General features: G+C 43.1%; 1 protein-coding gene across 5 annotated transcripts in view; it reads right to left on the reverse strand.

The window, feature by feature from the left end:
- The window catches only part of RNF145 (ring finger protein 145), a 53081-nt gene extending 38759 nt beyond the window's left edge, over positions 1 to 14322 (reverse strand). Inside the window, exons 1-2 of one of the 5 annotated variants that reach the window (XM_062607522.1) lie at positions 14252 to 14322; positions 10802 to 10942 (exon numbers count right to left, since the gene is read on the reverse strand). Coding sequence is in view for 1 of the 5 variants with exons in the window: in XM_062607520.1 (XP_062463504.1) it covers positions 6463 to 6669 (207 nt within the window). In the remaining 4 variants the exon portion in view is untranslated. Of the gene's footprint in view, positions 1 to 6345; positions 6366 to 6462; positions 6767 to 7113; positions 7335 to 10801; positions 10943 to 14251 lie in introns of those variants that run through there. The other 4 variants (XM_062607521.1, XM_062607520.1, XM_062607524.1 and 1 more) reach the window with 4 other exon arrangements.
- Between the last annotated feature and the right edge of the window lie 68 nt (positions 14323 to 14390).

Consider the following 14390-nt stretch of genomic DNA (forward strand, 5'->3'; position numbering starts at 1 on the left):
TGTCAAACCTTTTCCAGTCATCAACAACAACCAAACATGTAGGACAAGAAGGAAATTTTCACTTTCCTTAATTACTCCAAAAGCAGAATACTACAGACAACTTCTAATACTGAAAGCTAATTGAGGTTCAGCACATCCAAATTAGGCTGAAAAATGTTACCTCCCAAATTCACAAGCACATACTTGAGAATGGAAGAGAACTGGAAGGGACAGCATTTATGTATCTAATAAAGCCAACCAAATTTCAAATCCTGTTAAAATAAAAGCAAAACAAATTCTGAAAACCACATTATGTCACAATGGATAGGCCATGAGAAGCAGCCACTGCAGCATATTCTGTCACTGACTGACAAAGCATCCAATACGAATAAGGAACCCTTTAAAATTAACTCCACTAGAAATGCGGATGTGTTAAATAAAGCCTCGGTTGTAATTGCTGCCAAGTTCTAACAGAACATAGTACAGGCAAGCAACAAAGTCCATTGCTCTAAGCTCATTATATTGTAAAGAGCTCTCACAATATATTATTTTGATTGGTATAAAAACAAACAAAACCCAAAAAACCCACCACAACATTAAACCTCTAAAACCTGTAGATAAATGATGATGACAGGAGTTGCTGGATGCTCAGACGTTAGGAAAAAATAGGTCACTGCTGTACATAGCTAAAAAATGCACTTAAGAGCAGGAGTGGGAAGCCACTTATTTGAGTTTCAAAAATGCTTCCCATGTTTTCAAACATCTACCTGTTCCAGATCAGGATAAGAGAAAGAAAAGTCTTAGGAAGAATGTCTTTGCTAACCTCAGCTGCCAACTGAATACCATGGAGCTGGTTGCTCACTTGCACACCCCCCCCGCAGAATGGGGAGCAGAATCAGAAAAAAAAAAAGTAAAACCCAGGGTTGAGACAAGAACATTTTAATAACTTAAATGTAGTAAAATATAGTAACTGCAATGAAAAGAGGGGGGGAAGAAAAGCCAAAACCCAAGACAGACAAGTGATGCACAATACAACTGCTCCTGGCCAACTCCCCCCAGTTTCTATACTGAGCACAATGGGCTACAGTATGGAATATCCCTTGGTGTAGTTCAGGTCTGCTGTCCTGTCTCTGGTCATTCCTCACTTCTTGTGCCCCTGCTTATTGGCAGGGCATGAGAGACTGAAAAGTCCTTGAGCAGGGCAAGCACTACATAGCAGCTACTAAAACATCAGTATGTCTAACACCAGGCTGGACAGAGCCTTGGCTGACATGGTTTAGTGTGAGGTGCCCCGCCCATGGCAGGAGGGTTGGAACTAGATGATGTTAAGGTCCTTTCCAATCCTAACTATTCCATGACTCTATGTTACCAACATTATTCTCAGACTAGATCTAAAGCACAGCACTGCATCAGCTACTAGAAAAAAATTAACTCTACCCCAGCCAAAACCAGAACAAAGAACTTCAGGCTTCACATCCCGTGTGAATGCTAGCATAGTTGTGCTATTTGACCAAAATCACCTTTTAAAAACGTCCCATTATAGCTGATTGTTCATGGAAACATTTTTGGTTTTAACAACACAGTCCTTTACAAAAATCCCTCCCTTACCTGACATAGCCTTTTTGTCAAAACCATACTTCTGATTAAACAGCAGAATTGGCAAAGCAAAATATTTATAAGTGTGTGTATATATATATATATGTATATGTTTGCCTAAAACCACCATAAGCCTGTCCCAGCTCATTCCATTAGCAAAACAGATTAGCAGTAAACTCAGAAGAAAAATAACCCAAAACCTCAACGATAACACACGTTTTCCTTTTAACAAAATTTTCTTTCTGAGGATTTGCCATTACATAAAATGTTACCATTTCAGCTGAAGCTGTGAATTATGGCACTTAAACCAGCGTAACTGTTGTTTATGCACCAACATAAATAGAAATCTATTGCATCACAGGCAGAAAATACTCACTGCTAAAGCAGTACAAGAGGCTGCACAAAATCTGCATCCATTTATCCAAGCAGGTGCAAAATTACATTAACAGACTAGAGTTTCTACATTAAGAAAAGCATTACTTGTAAAGTTATTTACTAGTTACAGAAATACACTGGAATATCTGCAAATTTAAGAGTTATTCTAGTATTATGATCAGCAAAAATCACTATGTAAAGATGCAGAAATTCCAGTCAGGATAAGAACTTCAAAACCGGACTTGATTCTGCAACTTTCAGCCTAACATCTGTGAACAAAGTGCTCATTCTCCTACAGGACTGGAACCTAAAATACCTGGTAAGACTGACTAGAAACCAAAAGAGACAATTTCAATTTCTGTTCCTCACATCTACGAAATTCTGAGTACTTTGTTACCCAGCAGACTTTGATCTGTAATCCAGTTTCCACTTGGAATTATTTTTCAGTGATACATTCTGAAACTGAAAATGCCCTAGCTAAAGCTTTTTATTTTCCTATAGGATAAACTTTGGTAGAGAGATCTTAAAGAGGGTGAAAAAGAAAAAAAAAAATAAATTCAACCCAAAATATATAACTCCTACCTGTAACTACAGAAAAGTTCAGCATCACAGTTCAAAAACTAAAATTAGACCTATCAGGTGGGCTGGATTCATGTACTTCCCAGAACCCTTCCTTCTATACACCTGTCCTGCTCTTGGAAGCAAATTTAAAGGAATTTGAAGTACAGAAGAATCCCATTCTTCAGAGATGTAGATCTTTGTATCATCAGTTTGGGAGGGAGAAAACAAAGAGAATAAAAGGCAAGGGACAGGACAAAAAGGTCTATCAGTTACGCACTTAGAAAACAATTTCCCTGTGTGAGTCTGTATCAAAAAATCCCCTAGAACTCCAGAGAGTATGTGAGTCATGGAGCCATCAAAACAGCTCCTTTCCATGCAGTCAGCAGCAAGGAAAGCAAAAGATGTCTCGCTCCCATACAATTTAAATTGGCTAACAAGGATAGCTCTCTAAGATTTCTGCTGAGAAGGCCAGATACAGTGAGCGTACCAAGTGCACTAATGAAACAGTGAAACACTGCAGACGTGTGTGGTAGTACTGTCATCAGCATCCAGTCAGCATTTCCAATACTACTCAGGTTCTGTAGTTTACAATAGAGTAGTTCAGTAATTTCAAATAAACAGAAAGTATTTAGCCCTCAATTTACGGATTTAGAGAGAATCAGGCACCAAAGACTCCTCAATCCTGCTGTGTAAGAAATTAACAAGAATAAACATTTTTTTTTTCTCCTTTCTTCCCCCATCAGTTCTAACAATACTGACTGCTGTAGAGCTGCTGCAGTGGTGTGACTACAGAACTGTTACTTCTACCTAGAAAACAAATTAATTCCTCAATTCCTACTCACCCAAGACCATTCCATTGTGAAGTGTAGCACAGGTAGGGTTAATCACTCCAAACTAATACATAACATACTTTGCGAAAAAACAGCTTTTACTGCAAATCAAATTAGGTCAACCTCTTATCTGTCCATAGGCATTTAAGTGAACATGCATTCACGTTAAAGACATAAGATAATGAACAAAAACAACTAGAAACAGTTAACTGTATCAGAAGGAAAAACTGCATTTCCAACTTTCATTAATTCTAGCAAGTTTTATATGAGAGAGAAGAAAATCAGTTTGGGAAATGAGGATATGTATCACAGACCTGTTAAGCTCAGGTTTTCTTTAAATATTTATTTCTGGGGTACAGGGATACGCTGTGAGCAGTTCCAGTACACTCAATTATATAGCAAATGTATAATTTATAGTCAGCCTATAAAACATCCACTGCCTTTTATTTTTCATAATGAGCAGGTAAGACCAGGGAACTGAACTCATGGGCCGACACATGTTAACAAAGGTTAACAAATCCACCAGGTATGCAGCAAAATCTCTCAGGATTCCTACAGAATCGTCAGTCTGCCTGAATATGATCAGTTCAAATACAGCCACGCTAAGGGGGATTGCTTGTCATTTTTTAGATCACAGACTTGCACTGGGCACCTGAATGACAGGAATCCAAGTCATTAAAATAAAAATATAACTAATCATAACTTTAAGTAGAATAAATCTTCAGGAAAAAAAACAATCTAGATCAAATCCACAAACTGAAGTGCTCTGAGGTCCTTTTTGACTCTACAGTTTCTGCCCAGTCCCAGGTTTGGTTTATTAACTAGTTATTCAGCATTCTTTTTTCTACCGCCACAGCCATGTTTGCAAGCCTACACCTACAGTCCTGCCTCACCACATTTGTATCAGCACATTCTGAGAAAATCTGGGCAGCAATCCCAAAGCGCCTCTGCAGAGGAGAGAATACCCAGAGGACCTGCACACAGAGCACTAACGACAGCCCAAGATGATGCAGTCTGTGACAACCCATCCCAAAGAATGGATTACAGGAAGACCAGCCATAGAAGTGAAGCTGGCAGACCCCATCAAGCTCACAAAAAACCCTGCAAGCCAAATGTGTTACCAGGATGAACTTACATGACAGGATGAAATATGTTTCATTCTCCACAGTTGCTCATTTAGTTTTTCGCCATTTCAGATACAGACAGAGCCTGTGCTTAGAATCTGCAACCCCAAGACTAGTTACCGCACTGGTAAGAAATTAAAATACAAAATAAGACTTTCAAGATTTTTCTAGGTCAATAACTGGTAAAGTTTCCATTGCTGCTGCTGCCTTAGCTAATTGAGGTGTGTAAATAAAGAGCATTCAGCTTCCAGGCCTATGAAACAGGCAGCTTAGCTTCCTGCAGTAACAGGCTCCTGTGACAGAAAGATCAAACAAATAGTAAAAATACTGAGAAAAGTCCCTTTTAACACATTCAAACTCAAGACACAAAACCAAAAAAATTTTCCAGAAAAACTCCATGAGATGAAGTACTCACTTCTGAATGTTCCTTTCAAGTATGCAACTAATTATAAAGCAGCAGGGCTTCTCTGAAGTGAAAGGAAATGTCATAAAAGCAAAGGCAGGGCAACTGGCACAAATCTCTGAATCATACTGAAGGCACTAGACATGAACATGCACTTAAAAAGCAAAACGACAGTAAACTGTCCACTCTATAACCACATCAAATGCTGCCAGGTGTATCTGGAGCTAAAAATGGATTCAGGGAGTAAATAACCATACAAATATAAACAGATCCAGACAACTGGAAGAGAAGCCATCCACATGTCTGTGTAAAGGAGGAAACCAACTCAAGCTGAGCCAAGAGCTTAGAGAATGTTTTGAGAGCACAACACAAAACACTAAGCAGGCTTATACCGCTTTCCACGGCACACCCATTTGTACACATCTTCTTGGCATGATGTACCCTTCTGCATCTGCATCATGGAGCCCAGCTGTTGAACCAGAGTGAGATACTGATCTCTTTCCACCATCTCCAAAGAAGGAAATCCCCTGTATGTCACTTGGTTCACACCTCCATCAAAACTGAGCTGTTCTAACATCAGCAGCTCCTGACAAGACTGACATAAACAAGGTGAATCCTGGTTTTGGACAAGCAGCAGCTCTATGTTTTGACAATCCTTCCACATAACAGTGGTCACAAGGACAACTATTTCCTAATGCTAATGAGTTTAGTAATTAAAGCTTTTCATGACATTATGGTTCAAACACCAGCAGCTGAATACAATAGTTACTAAGGCTAACTAGAAAAAAAAAGAGACAGTTTCTTACACAGCTCCTTATTTAAGGTAACTGGCAAAAATAAGCCAAGGTTACAGATAAGCCAAAGTTACAGGGTGCAATAGCTTAACAGCTCTAACCTTAAATAAATTTCAATATTTAAATCTAAATTCATTAACCTAAAAAGTGATCAAAGACAGTAATTAAAAATTATTTCCCTCTTTCCCTCCTAACTTTGGTCTCTAGGGGTGCATTACACATGCAAAAAAACCTAACACAAATTTAACTAAAAGTATCCAAGTCCCAAGTCCACAAAATAAGTTAATAGAAAGTCTTATACTAAAAATTGAAGAAACAAATATAGCAGCACCTTCAGAGTTTTTTTAAAAAGGATGTATTTTGAATAAGATCACAAATGGCTAATATTTATTAGTCAAACACGTTACCAGAATCTTTTTCACTGGCAATCTTTTGCCTACAATGCCTGCTATTCTCGCTTATTTACCAATACCTACATGCATTAAACAGAAAACCCTACCTTCTTTTTTTCCACTTTATTCTCCCAATCACATTCTTTATGCACCAGGCCCACACACACCCCCAAAAAGGGCAGTGCAACCAAGAGATAAGAATCCCTCTAAGCCCAACCATGTCCCAAGTGTACTTAGTGCCCAGAAGTACTCTCGTTCACAGAAATAGAAATGAAAATTCTCATCACAAACCTTATTTTAAAAGACTACAGAAGGTCTCCAAAAAATCGCCTAACATGACATAAGTAGGAATGATAGCACAAGCCCCGTTCTTCAAGCCACGGAGGATGGTTCTTACATAAGCATTACCATATGCTCCAGGGCCCGTCTCCAGCAGGCAATGGCCGGGCCTCCCCACTGCCCGCCCGGCTCCCAGCACACGGCACCGCTCCGCCTCTCACCCGCACGGCGTGCAGCGCCAGGACACCAGGAAAGCGGTGTGGGAATATCGACAGCTGGCTGCGGGAAGGAGAAAGCAAGGCCAGACCCCAAGGAGGGAGGGGAGCACCGCAACATCCACAGCGAAGCGAGCACCTCCGTCACGGCTGCAGCACCGGGCAACTCATCCCCGGGGCCCGAGGCGAGCCGCGCCGCCAGGCCGAGCACACGTACATCCAGGCTCTACGGCCACCCCTCCGACGCCCTCCACACACCCTCCCCAAAGGGCGACTTATTTCCTGTCCGCCGCCAGCGCGGCGAAACCCTCGCGTTCACCCCCGGCGCTGCAGAGAGTCCCTCGCATCCTCCCCCGGGCCCCGCGGAGCTTCGCCGCCTCTGAACTCTAGTAACCCCCGCACAGCTCGCTGCGAGCCACTGCCGGCGGAGGGAGGGGAGAGAGAGAGGAGGATGACGGGGGGCGGCGGTCACTGCACGCAGGAGAGGCCGGGGTAGCCCCGCACACGCGTGAAGCACCGGGGTGCGTGCAGGGGAGCCCTGAGGGGCGGCGGGTGGGGAAATCACCTGGGCCCGCGGGTTCGCCTCCTTCTCCTCCTACCTCCTCCTCCTCTTGCTCCTGTTCCCCAGTGTCGCGGCGGAGCTCCGCGCCTCACAGCGACGACTGTGGCGGCGGCTCGGTGCCCGGCGGCAGAGCGGCTCCTCGAGGCACCATGGCCGCGCCGCGCACGCCTCAGGGCGCCGACTAGCTCACGGCCCTACAGACAGGCAGCCATTGCCCCGCTGCTTGCTTGCGCGCGCGCGCCCCCTCCGCTCCGCGCATGCGCCCGCCCCGCCCGGGACCGCCGGCGATGGGTCGCGGTGGGGCTGAGAAGGGCGGCTTGCGGGGTCCGTTCCTTCCTCACAAACGTGTGCGGGGAAACGGGGCAGGGGTCGACAGAGCACAACGTGGTTTTTAAGCGGCAGGCGCCGGTCTGGAGCAGAAAGCGCCGTTTTGGGCGTAGGAATGTGGTCAGGGAGGCTCCGCGCACGTTAGCTGCCCCTAATGCCGGCTACCCTCGCACCACGCTGTTAAAACACCCCCCGGAAAAGGCAGAGGGTTGGGGTTAAGTTCGGTGAGGAAAGCAGGGTTTGGGTTTGGGTTCTGGGTCCTCCAGGGACGTGAGGACTCGCCAGGCAGCTGCGAGTCTGGAAGATGACTCACAAAGGCCGGTCAGCAAGATCTGAGGTAGCGTCTGGGCAGATGCTTAAAAGGCAGCTCTGTTATTTTAATAATACTCTTCACTGGCCTCATGGAACACAAAGAGCTGCATTGATTTCAAATGCTGAGGTTGTCTCTGTGCTTTTTTCCAGTAGTGTACTGTGGAAGCTATAGTCACCTTTGGTGTGAGATCAAACAGAAAATACCGGGCTTTTTGTCTCTGCTCTGACATTTTCAGCTGGAGACCTGTGCTGGGGCAGCTCCAGCAGCTCAGCGCAGCTCAGCTCTGTTTAGGAGCTCACACCTCACACCCTGTGCTCACAGCCCTTGCACGAAAAGTCCCTCTGATGTGGACCCATTCTGTAAAGGCTGTATGGCCACGCCACAGCATACTAAGGAAAAATCACAGCTCGAGAAATAATGTTTTTTACCTTAATATTTGAAAAAATTACAAAGCCACATTGTCTGGGACAAGAAATAAAGCTGCAGTGAGGAATGAGGGAATACACTGAACTGGAAAATCCTGTAGTTCACAAGGGTTGGGCCAGCCAACTTTGTAATTGCTTTTTTCCATCCATCTCTAATGAGAACTGGAACATTCATAGGCGTGGGTATTAACAATGTGTAGCCTCAACACAATGTCTTTAACTGTGTGAAGTAAAGATACTAAAATAAGGGGGTTGGGTGCCCATCCATGTTCTGCTTTTCAAAATTACCCTTGTCTGAATACCCAAACGTTTTCCAAACACCAGAAGGGAAAAGCAGTTTGAACGTGCCTGTGTTAACTTCTACCAAATCCAGGATTAATCCAGGACCTGTCCTCTGCCTAACTCCGGTCAGGCTGGAGTGCAGCAGAAAGGAGCCCAAATGGCACAACTGATGGAGTTCTCCTAGACATAAACCTTTGCTCCAGCACCATAGGGGAGCTCAGCTTATTGATACAATTCTTCACAAGCTTCAGATTTACGTGTTGTTTTTAAAATAGCAGGCTTTTATATTGTAAAGCTTTTCATTTAAAGCTATCAGTTCATTCACTGATTCCCTGGATTCCCTAAATCAGTAATTCTTCTCTTTAGACAGAACAAATACGCATGTTCAGCCAAACTAAGGACATGCATGTCCATGTGGTTATTGCTCACAAGTACTCTTTGCTCTGGTCAGGCTCATGAGGTTTATGGAGACCCTTCTGCACAGGGCTTCTCTCGCTCTCCTACACAGTTAGCTTCCTCCTTTGTCACTTAACATGTCCCTGCACTACAGGTGCTTCAAGCTATAGTTTTATGCATCTTTTTATTAATAGTGCCACTATCACCTAATTCTTCTGTTGTATCTGGGGTAAACACACTGCTCCAAACCCTGGACTCCTGCAGTCCGTGGGAAAACAATGGTTTCATGGCCTCCAGCCACTCCATTGTTCCTGACTCTGCCACAGCACTGCTCACCAGCACCTGCTGGTACTCTGCTTCTTACCACAAGGACTCTGACCCAACTGCCATACCACGTGTAAGAACTGCAGCTTTATTTCTAGGGCTTGCTTGTCTTCTCATGCCATACATGGAATAAAAAATCATGAGTTGATTATTTTCTGTTCTTTGTGGGCTTGGTTCAATGCCAACTGAGGTCAGGGTGATGGTGCAGGATCTGCAAATTCCACCACCTGTCTGCAGTACTACTTCTCAAAAAAAAAGCAAGCGGGAGAGAAACACAAATTATATATTCACAACTGCAGGCAGCAGCAGGTACTTAGAGGAGATTGACTGGTAACCTCTTGCTATTTTAGAAGTAATTATATAATGAAAATATTGTAGCAAGTCACCAAACTTCCTCGCTTCACTTTGCAAGCAAACAATAAGAAGTGAACCCCACCTTTACTTCATGTTATCATCTCTCAGCATTTAACTGTGAAAATATGTTCCTCCACAAAAGCACAGGTTCTCTATTGGGCAGAGCAGGTATGTGGTGTTACCACTGGCTTGTCAGGCATGTCTTTTGAAAAGCACCTCAACTTTCTGCCTCATTTCTCTGGAATTTTAAAAGCCTTTCCTCCATTTGACACTGGGTGGCTAAGAATTCTGAACTCAATGACTGTTTATTTCTCATTATTAACAGAGGCATTTGGATTCCAAACATTCAGTGATCAGCACCAAAGACTGACAGGGGCTACTGTGGTGACATCTCATTAAAACTCTCAAAAGCCCTTCTCCAAGTTCAGATACTGTGGAAGCTTCATTTGTCCATGTGGATGGACAAATGCCAGCACCCCAAACTGCTTACAAAGAAAATTCCTCATGAGAATTCTCAAAAGCAGGAAAATAGGCTGACATAGGACACTGCATGCCTAAAGGGGACAGTAAGATGGGCAGTTTTATTTGAAGCTTTTTACAAGCCATTGTTTCAAAAACAAAAAATCAGACATACGTATGTATAAGCAAAGGAACATCTTAACAGGTAGGTTACATTACATCAAGTCAGACAAAAGTTAAATAAAGCAAAAATTATGATTGCCTGCAAAACCTAATCTGCTGCCTCATGCAGATGCCTTACAATGGTGATGGCAGCCAACCCCCAAAGCCTTTGTGCTCTCTTCTTGCAATTTTATCCCATTCACTAAATGAAGGAAAAAATAAACTTTAATTGCTGCAGAAACAAATACCCGGACACAGGCATTGGGACCATTACTGGGTCCCACAAGGGCAAAAGAGCTGGTGCATCTCTTTCTCTGATTTACCTTCTCTCACTCCATAGCCCCATCTCAGAAATTCCCCAGCTTTTCCCTAATCTGTGACCCTATTTCCTAAATTTCTCCCCATCACTTAGCTTCTCATCGACTCTCATTTTGCCTCTCATTCTCGCTGCTTTTCAGAGCTTTTTCTAGCCATTCAGCTAGTTTCAGTTTCTCAATTTCATGTTTATTTTCACTCTCTTCAGGAAACACTTATGCAGTATGTCTGATAATTACATATCTCATATGATTACATACATTTTTACCACTTTTATAACACTGGAAAGCACTGACTCCAAGCAAATGAACAGCTGCTGTGATTTACAACTTACCTAAAGGGAAGCCATACCAATCTCTGTGTTGAGATGCTGGAGAGCTGGGTGGTGATGTAAGGAAAGTGATGAATCAGGTTTTGTTCGGCGAACAAAAGCATCACAGTTCTCTCCCGAGATCCCTTGCCAGTGAGGCATAATCTAAAATACAAAGAACTGAAGTAAATAAAATAAAAATAATTGGGCTGAATAGTGGCAGAAGAATAACAGTTGTATTCAGAAAGTGGAAATCATTTGGTATACTGGTACGAGCATCTAGTATTTACAGCATCTCACAGTGCCAACATTAACTAACTAATCCTGAAAAACCTGCTGTTATGAAACTATATAAATATTATTCTAACCTTCACTTTACTGATAAGGAAACTGACAGAGACTTACTGTATTAGTGATAACTTGAAAACGGGTTCAATTTCAAACTTGAGAGATTGCCATGTCTCTAACAGAGATGCCAGCTGCTAAAGCACACCACATTACTGAACACTGGAAATTCAGCTCTTGGTGTTCGCATTCCAAAGCTACATTGCTAGGGCACAGTGATGGCAGTGTCCAGTAAACCATGCTGCCTGGTGTGGAACACTGAAGTGGTCATGAACGGCACAGGCAGCTCGCACATGCATCTGCATTGGGCTGGAACCGCTTGGACACTACTGACTTGAAGAGTCTGACATTCTTGGACATCACTGCTTTTACTGCTTGCTTAGAACAAATTACGAAAGCAGAAGAAAACTGGGAAAAAAAGTAACAAAAGTATTGTAGGAAATAGAACCACAGAATAGTTAGGATTAGAAAGAACTTTAAGAACATCTAGTTCCAAGCCCCTGCCATGGGGATGCCTCACACCAGACCCATATTGCCCAAGGCTCTGTCTAACCTGACTCTGAACACTGCCAGGGATGGAGCATTTACCACTTTCTTAGGCAACCTGTTCCAGTGCCTCACCACCCACTGGAGAGCTGGGTGATATTCTTCCTTATATCTCTCCTGAACTTCCCCTTTTTAAACCCATCACCCCTTGTCCTATATCTACAATCCCTGATGAAAAGTCTACCTCCAGTATACTTGTAGGCCCCCTTTAGATATTGGAAGGCTGCTATAGTAAATAATAGCAAAAACAGTCAAGAGAGGAAACAAAAAAGCATAAAACAGATCAAAATACACTGGTACCGCAGTGTATTTTAAGGATTCTTCTATTCCTAGTGGAGAACATGGCCTCTGCTCTAGATTTTTTCCTAACATGGGTTCAATTTAGAATTGCAGTAGAGACTGGGGTATAGTCAAATAAGTTCTCTGAACAAAAAAGAAATTTTGGGAAAGGAAAAAAAAAAGGTGCAAAATCTTGAAATCTGGGATGTGGCTCATTCATAGCCTGCATAACATTAACATCTGCACTGACCCTCCACCATTAAAGTCACAGAATAGAACAAGGCATCAGTCAGCCTGGCAATGCCATCATTGTGTGTTTTCTCACTCATGAGATCCCACAGAGATGTGACAATCTTTCTCTTAAATCTCAAAGCAACTTTTTGATCTTTCCATACAGTTTTCAACTTTAAATGATGATTTTAAAGGATTCTTACCTAACATCCCCTAGAGCTGCTAGTAGGAAATTTGCTCCTACATGCAGCATGAATAGAAATTTAGGAGATGAGCTCCTGGGCTTCAGCAGTTATGCACAGAAGCATATTCCTCAAAACACTTGCTGTGAACATGAGGTACTGGAAGGGATCCAGAAGGCACCAGTTTGACATGCATTTGACATTTTATTTCACCCTGGAGCATCCCAGGACATAATGCACATCAAGGTGAAAGGCAACATGCATTTGCTTCAAAAGTCCCCCACTGCTTTTCCTTTCTCCTTGCTCTGCTAGTTTACCACAGTGCAAACCCAGAATACCACCATAAAACAAACTCCTGAGTACAAAGAAAAGATGATGCTGTTTGGGCTCTGAACTATAATTACACAGCCTTAGTCAAATTACTGTACCACTTTGCCCTTATTACAGTAGGGATTGAGCACCACCATGCGTTTTCACAGCTAAGTAAAAGGACATATTTGTCTGTGCCACATGAATGTGGGCAGGATCAGAGCACTTTTCAACAGTGCCTAGCACAAGGAAATCCTAGTCATAGCTTGAGTTCAGAAATGAAATATGCATAAATACTTATACTTCTTATTACTCCTCAAATAGGAAAAAAAAACAACCAAACCCTACTGCCTCCTCAAGAGAGCTTTTTAAAAGTGAAGCAGAAAGAAATTAAAACATATTTTAAAAAGAGTCAAGGGAAGTGGTAACACTATGTATCATTTTCATAGCTTGAATTTTCAAATAGGCCTGGAGGGTGCATAGTTTTATGACAGGGTGTGACTTTAATTAGGAGTTGTAGCTCTGTAAACTTTCCAGCACTACTGTAATGTGCTGCCTCTGTGCAGAGGACAACTGTGTACCATTAAACGAAAAAGCAAACCCTTCATGACCAAGACACGCACATACTGACTGGTTTTACATGGATTTAAGTGCAGTCAGAAGCTAAACTCGACATGAACAGTCACTGCAGCAGTCTCCAATTTGTACCAGTCATTTGGAACCAATGTGCTTTTATGCTAAAACTGAATATAGAACAGAACTCAAAATGCATATCCAGACAGGAAATGCACTGAATTTGTACCAACTCAGGGAAGAAAGGCTTCTATGCAGTTTTTGTTTATACTGCATTTCTTCACCAAGATTTACTTGCACTAGGAATAGCTCTTAGAAGTTACAGCAGACCTTCTAAAGGAACTTGTACTTGGTGCACAGCTGTTCACCTCTGCTCTTTTGTTCACTTCCCTATTTATCACCAAATGACAGAGAAGAATCATCTAACCTCTCCACAGAGCAAGACCTAAGATGACGGAGGACCTAAACTTTCACTTCCTTCCTCAAATTTAACACTATCTTTACTGATAGCAAGCAAGACTGCAGTCTGCATCATTTCCACTTTATTTCACATCTGGAAGAAAAGACTTCACTGCAGAACATTTTTTTTCTCCTTCAAACTATTTCTGCAAAGCAGAATACCGAGTACAGAAGGTCATCTTTATGCAAAACGTATTTTTCCTTTTTCATGTCCATGCACAAAACTACTGCAGCTGAAGCCCAAGAAGCCCAACACAGCTGAGCAGTGACCCTTGATTCAACAGACCCGGTAAGACAACATGCCTACAGTCAACTTAGGAGGTAAAAGCACACCGAGTCAGGACCCCCAGCTGCAGAGAAATCTCCTTTCAGTTAGGCATGAAAAAACCACACGGAGGAGCAACCGCCGCACACAGCAGCTCCCTCCACAGCCCTCTCCGGGGCCTAGGCCATGCTCTACCAAGCTCCAGCCGGTTCGGCAGCACAGTGGCCGTGACGAGAGAACGGGGGCTCGGCCGCGGTTACCGCGGATTTTACCTCACAAACCCACCATTTCCTGCGTGAGCCAGGCAGGAGCAGCCCGAGGAACTCTCCCCAGGCGGGCATGAGGTGAAACACCCCCCTCGCCTCACAGCCTGCCGCGACAACAGCGACAAGGTCTCTCCTCCCTCCCCACCACCCCTCGGTCA

This window comes from Pezoporus occidentalis, unplaced genomic scaffold, assembly GCF_034315485.1.
Source record: "Pezoporus occidentalis ecotype Australia unplaced genomic scaffold, CSIRO_AGI_Poc_V1 ctg124, whole genome shotgun sequence".
NCBI classification, from domain to species: domain Eukaryota; kingdom Metazoa; phylum Chordata; class Aves; order Psittaciformes; family Psittacidae; genus Pezoporus; species Pezoporus occidentalis.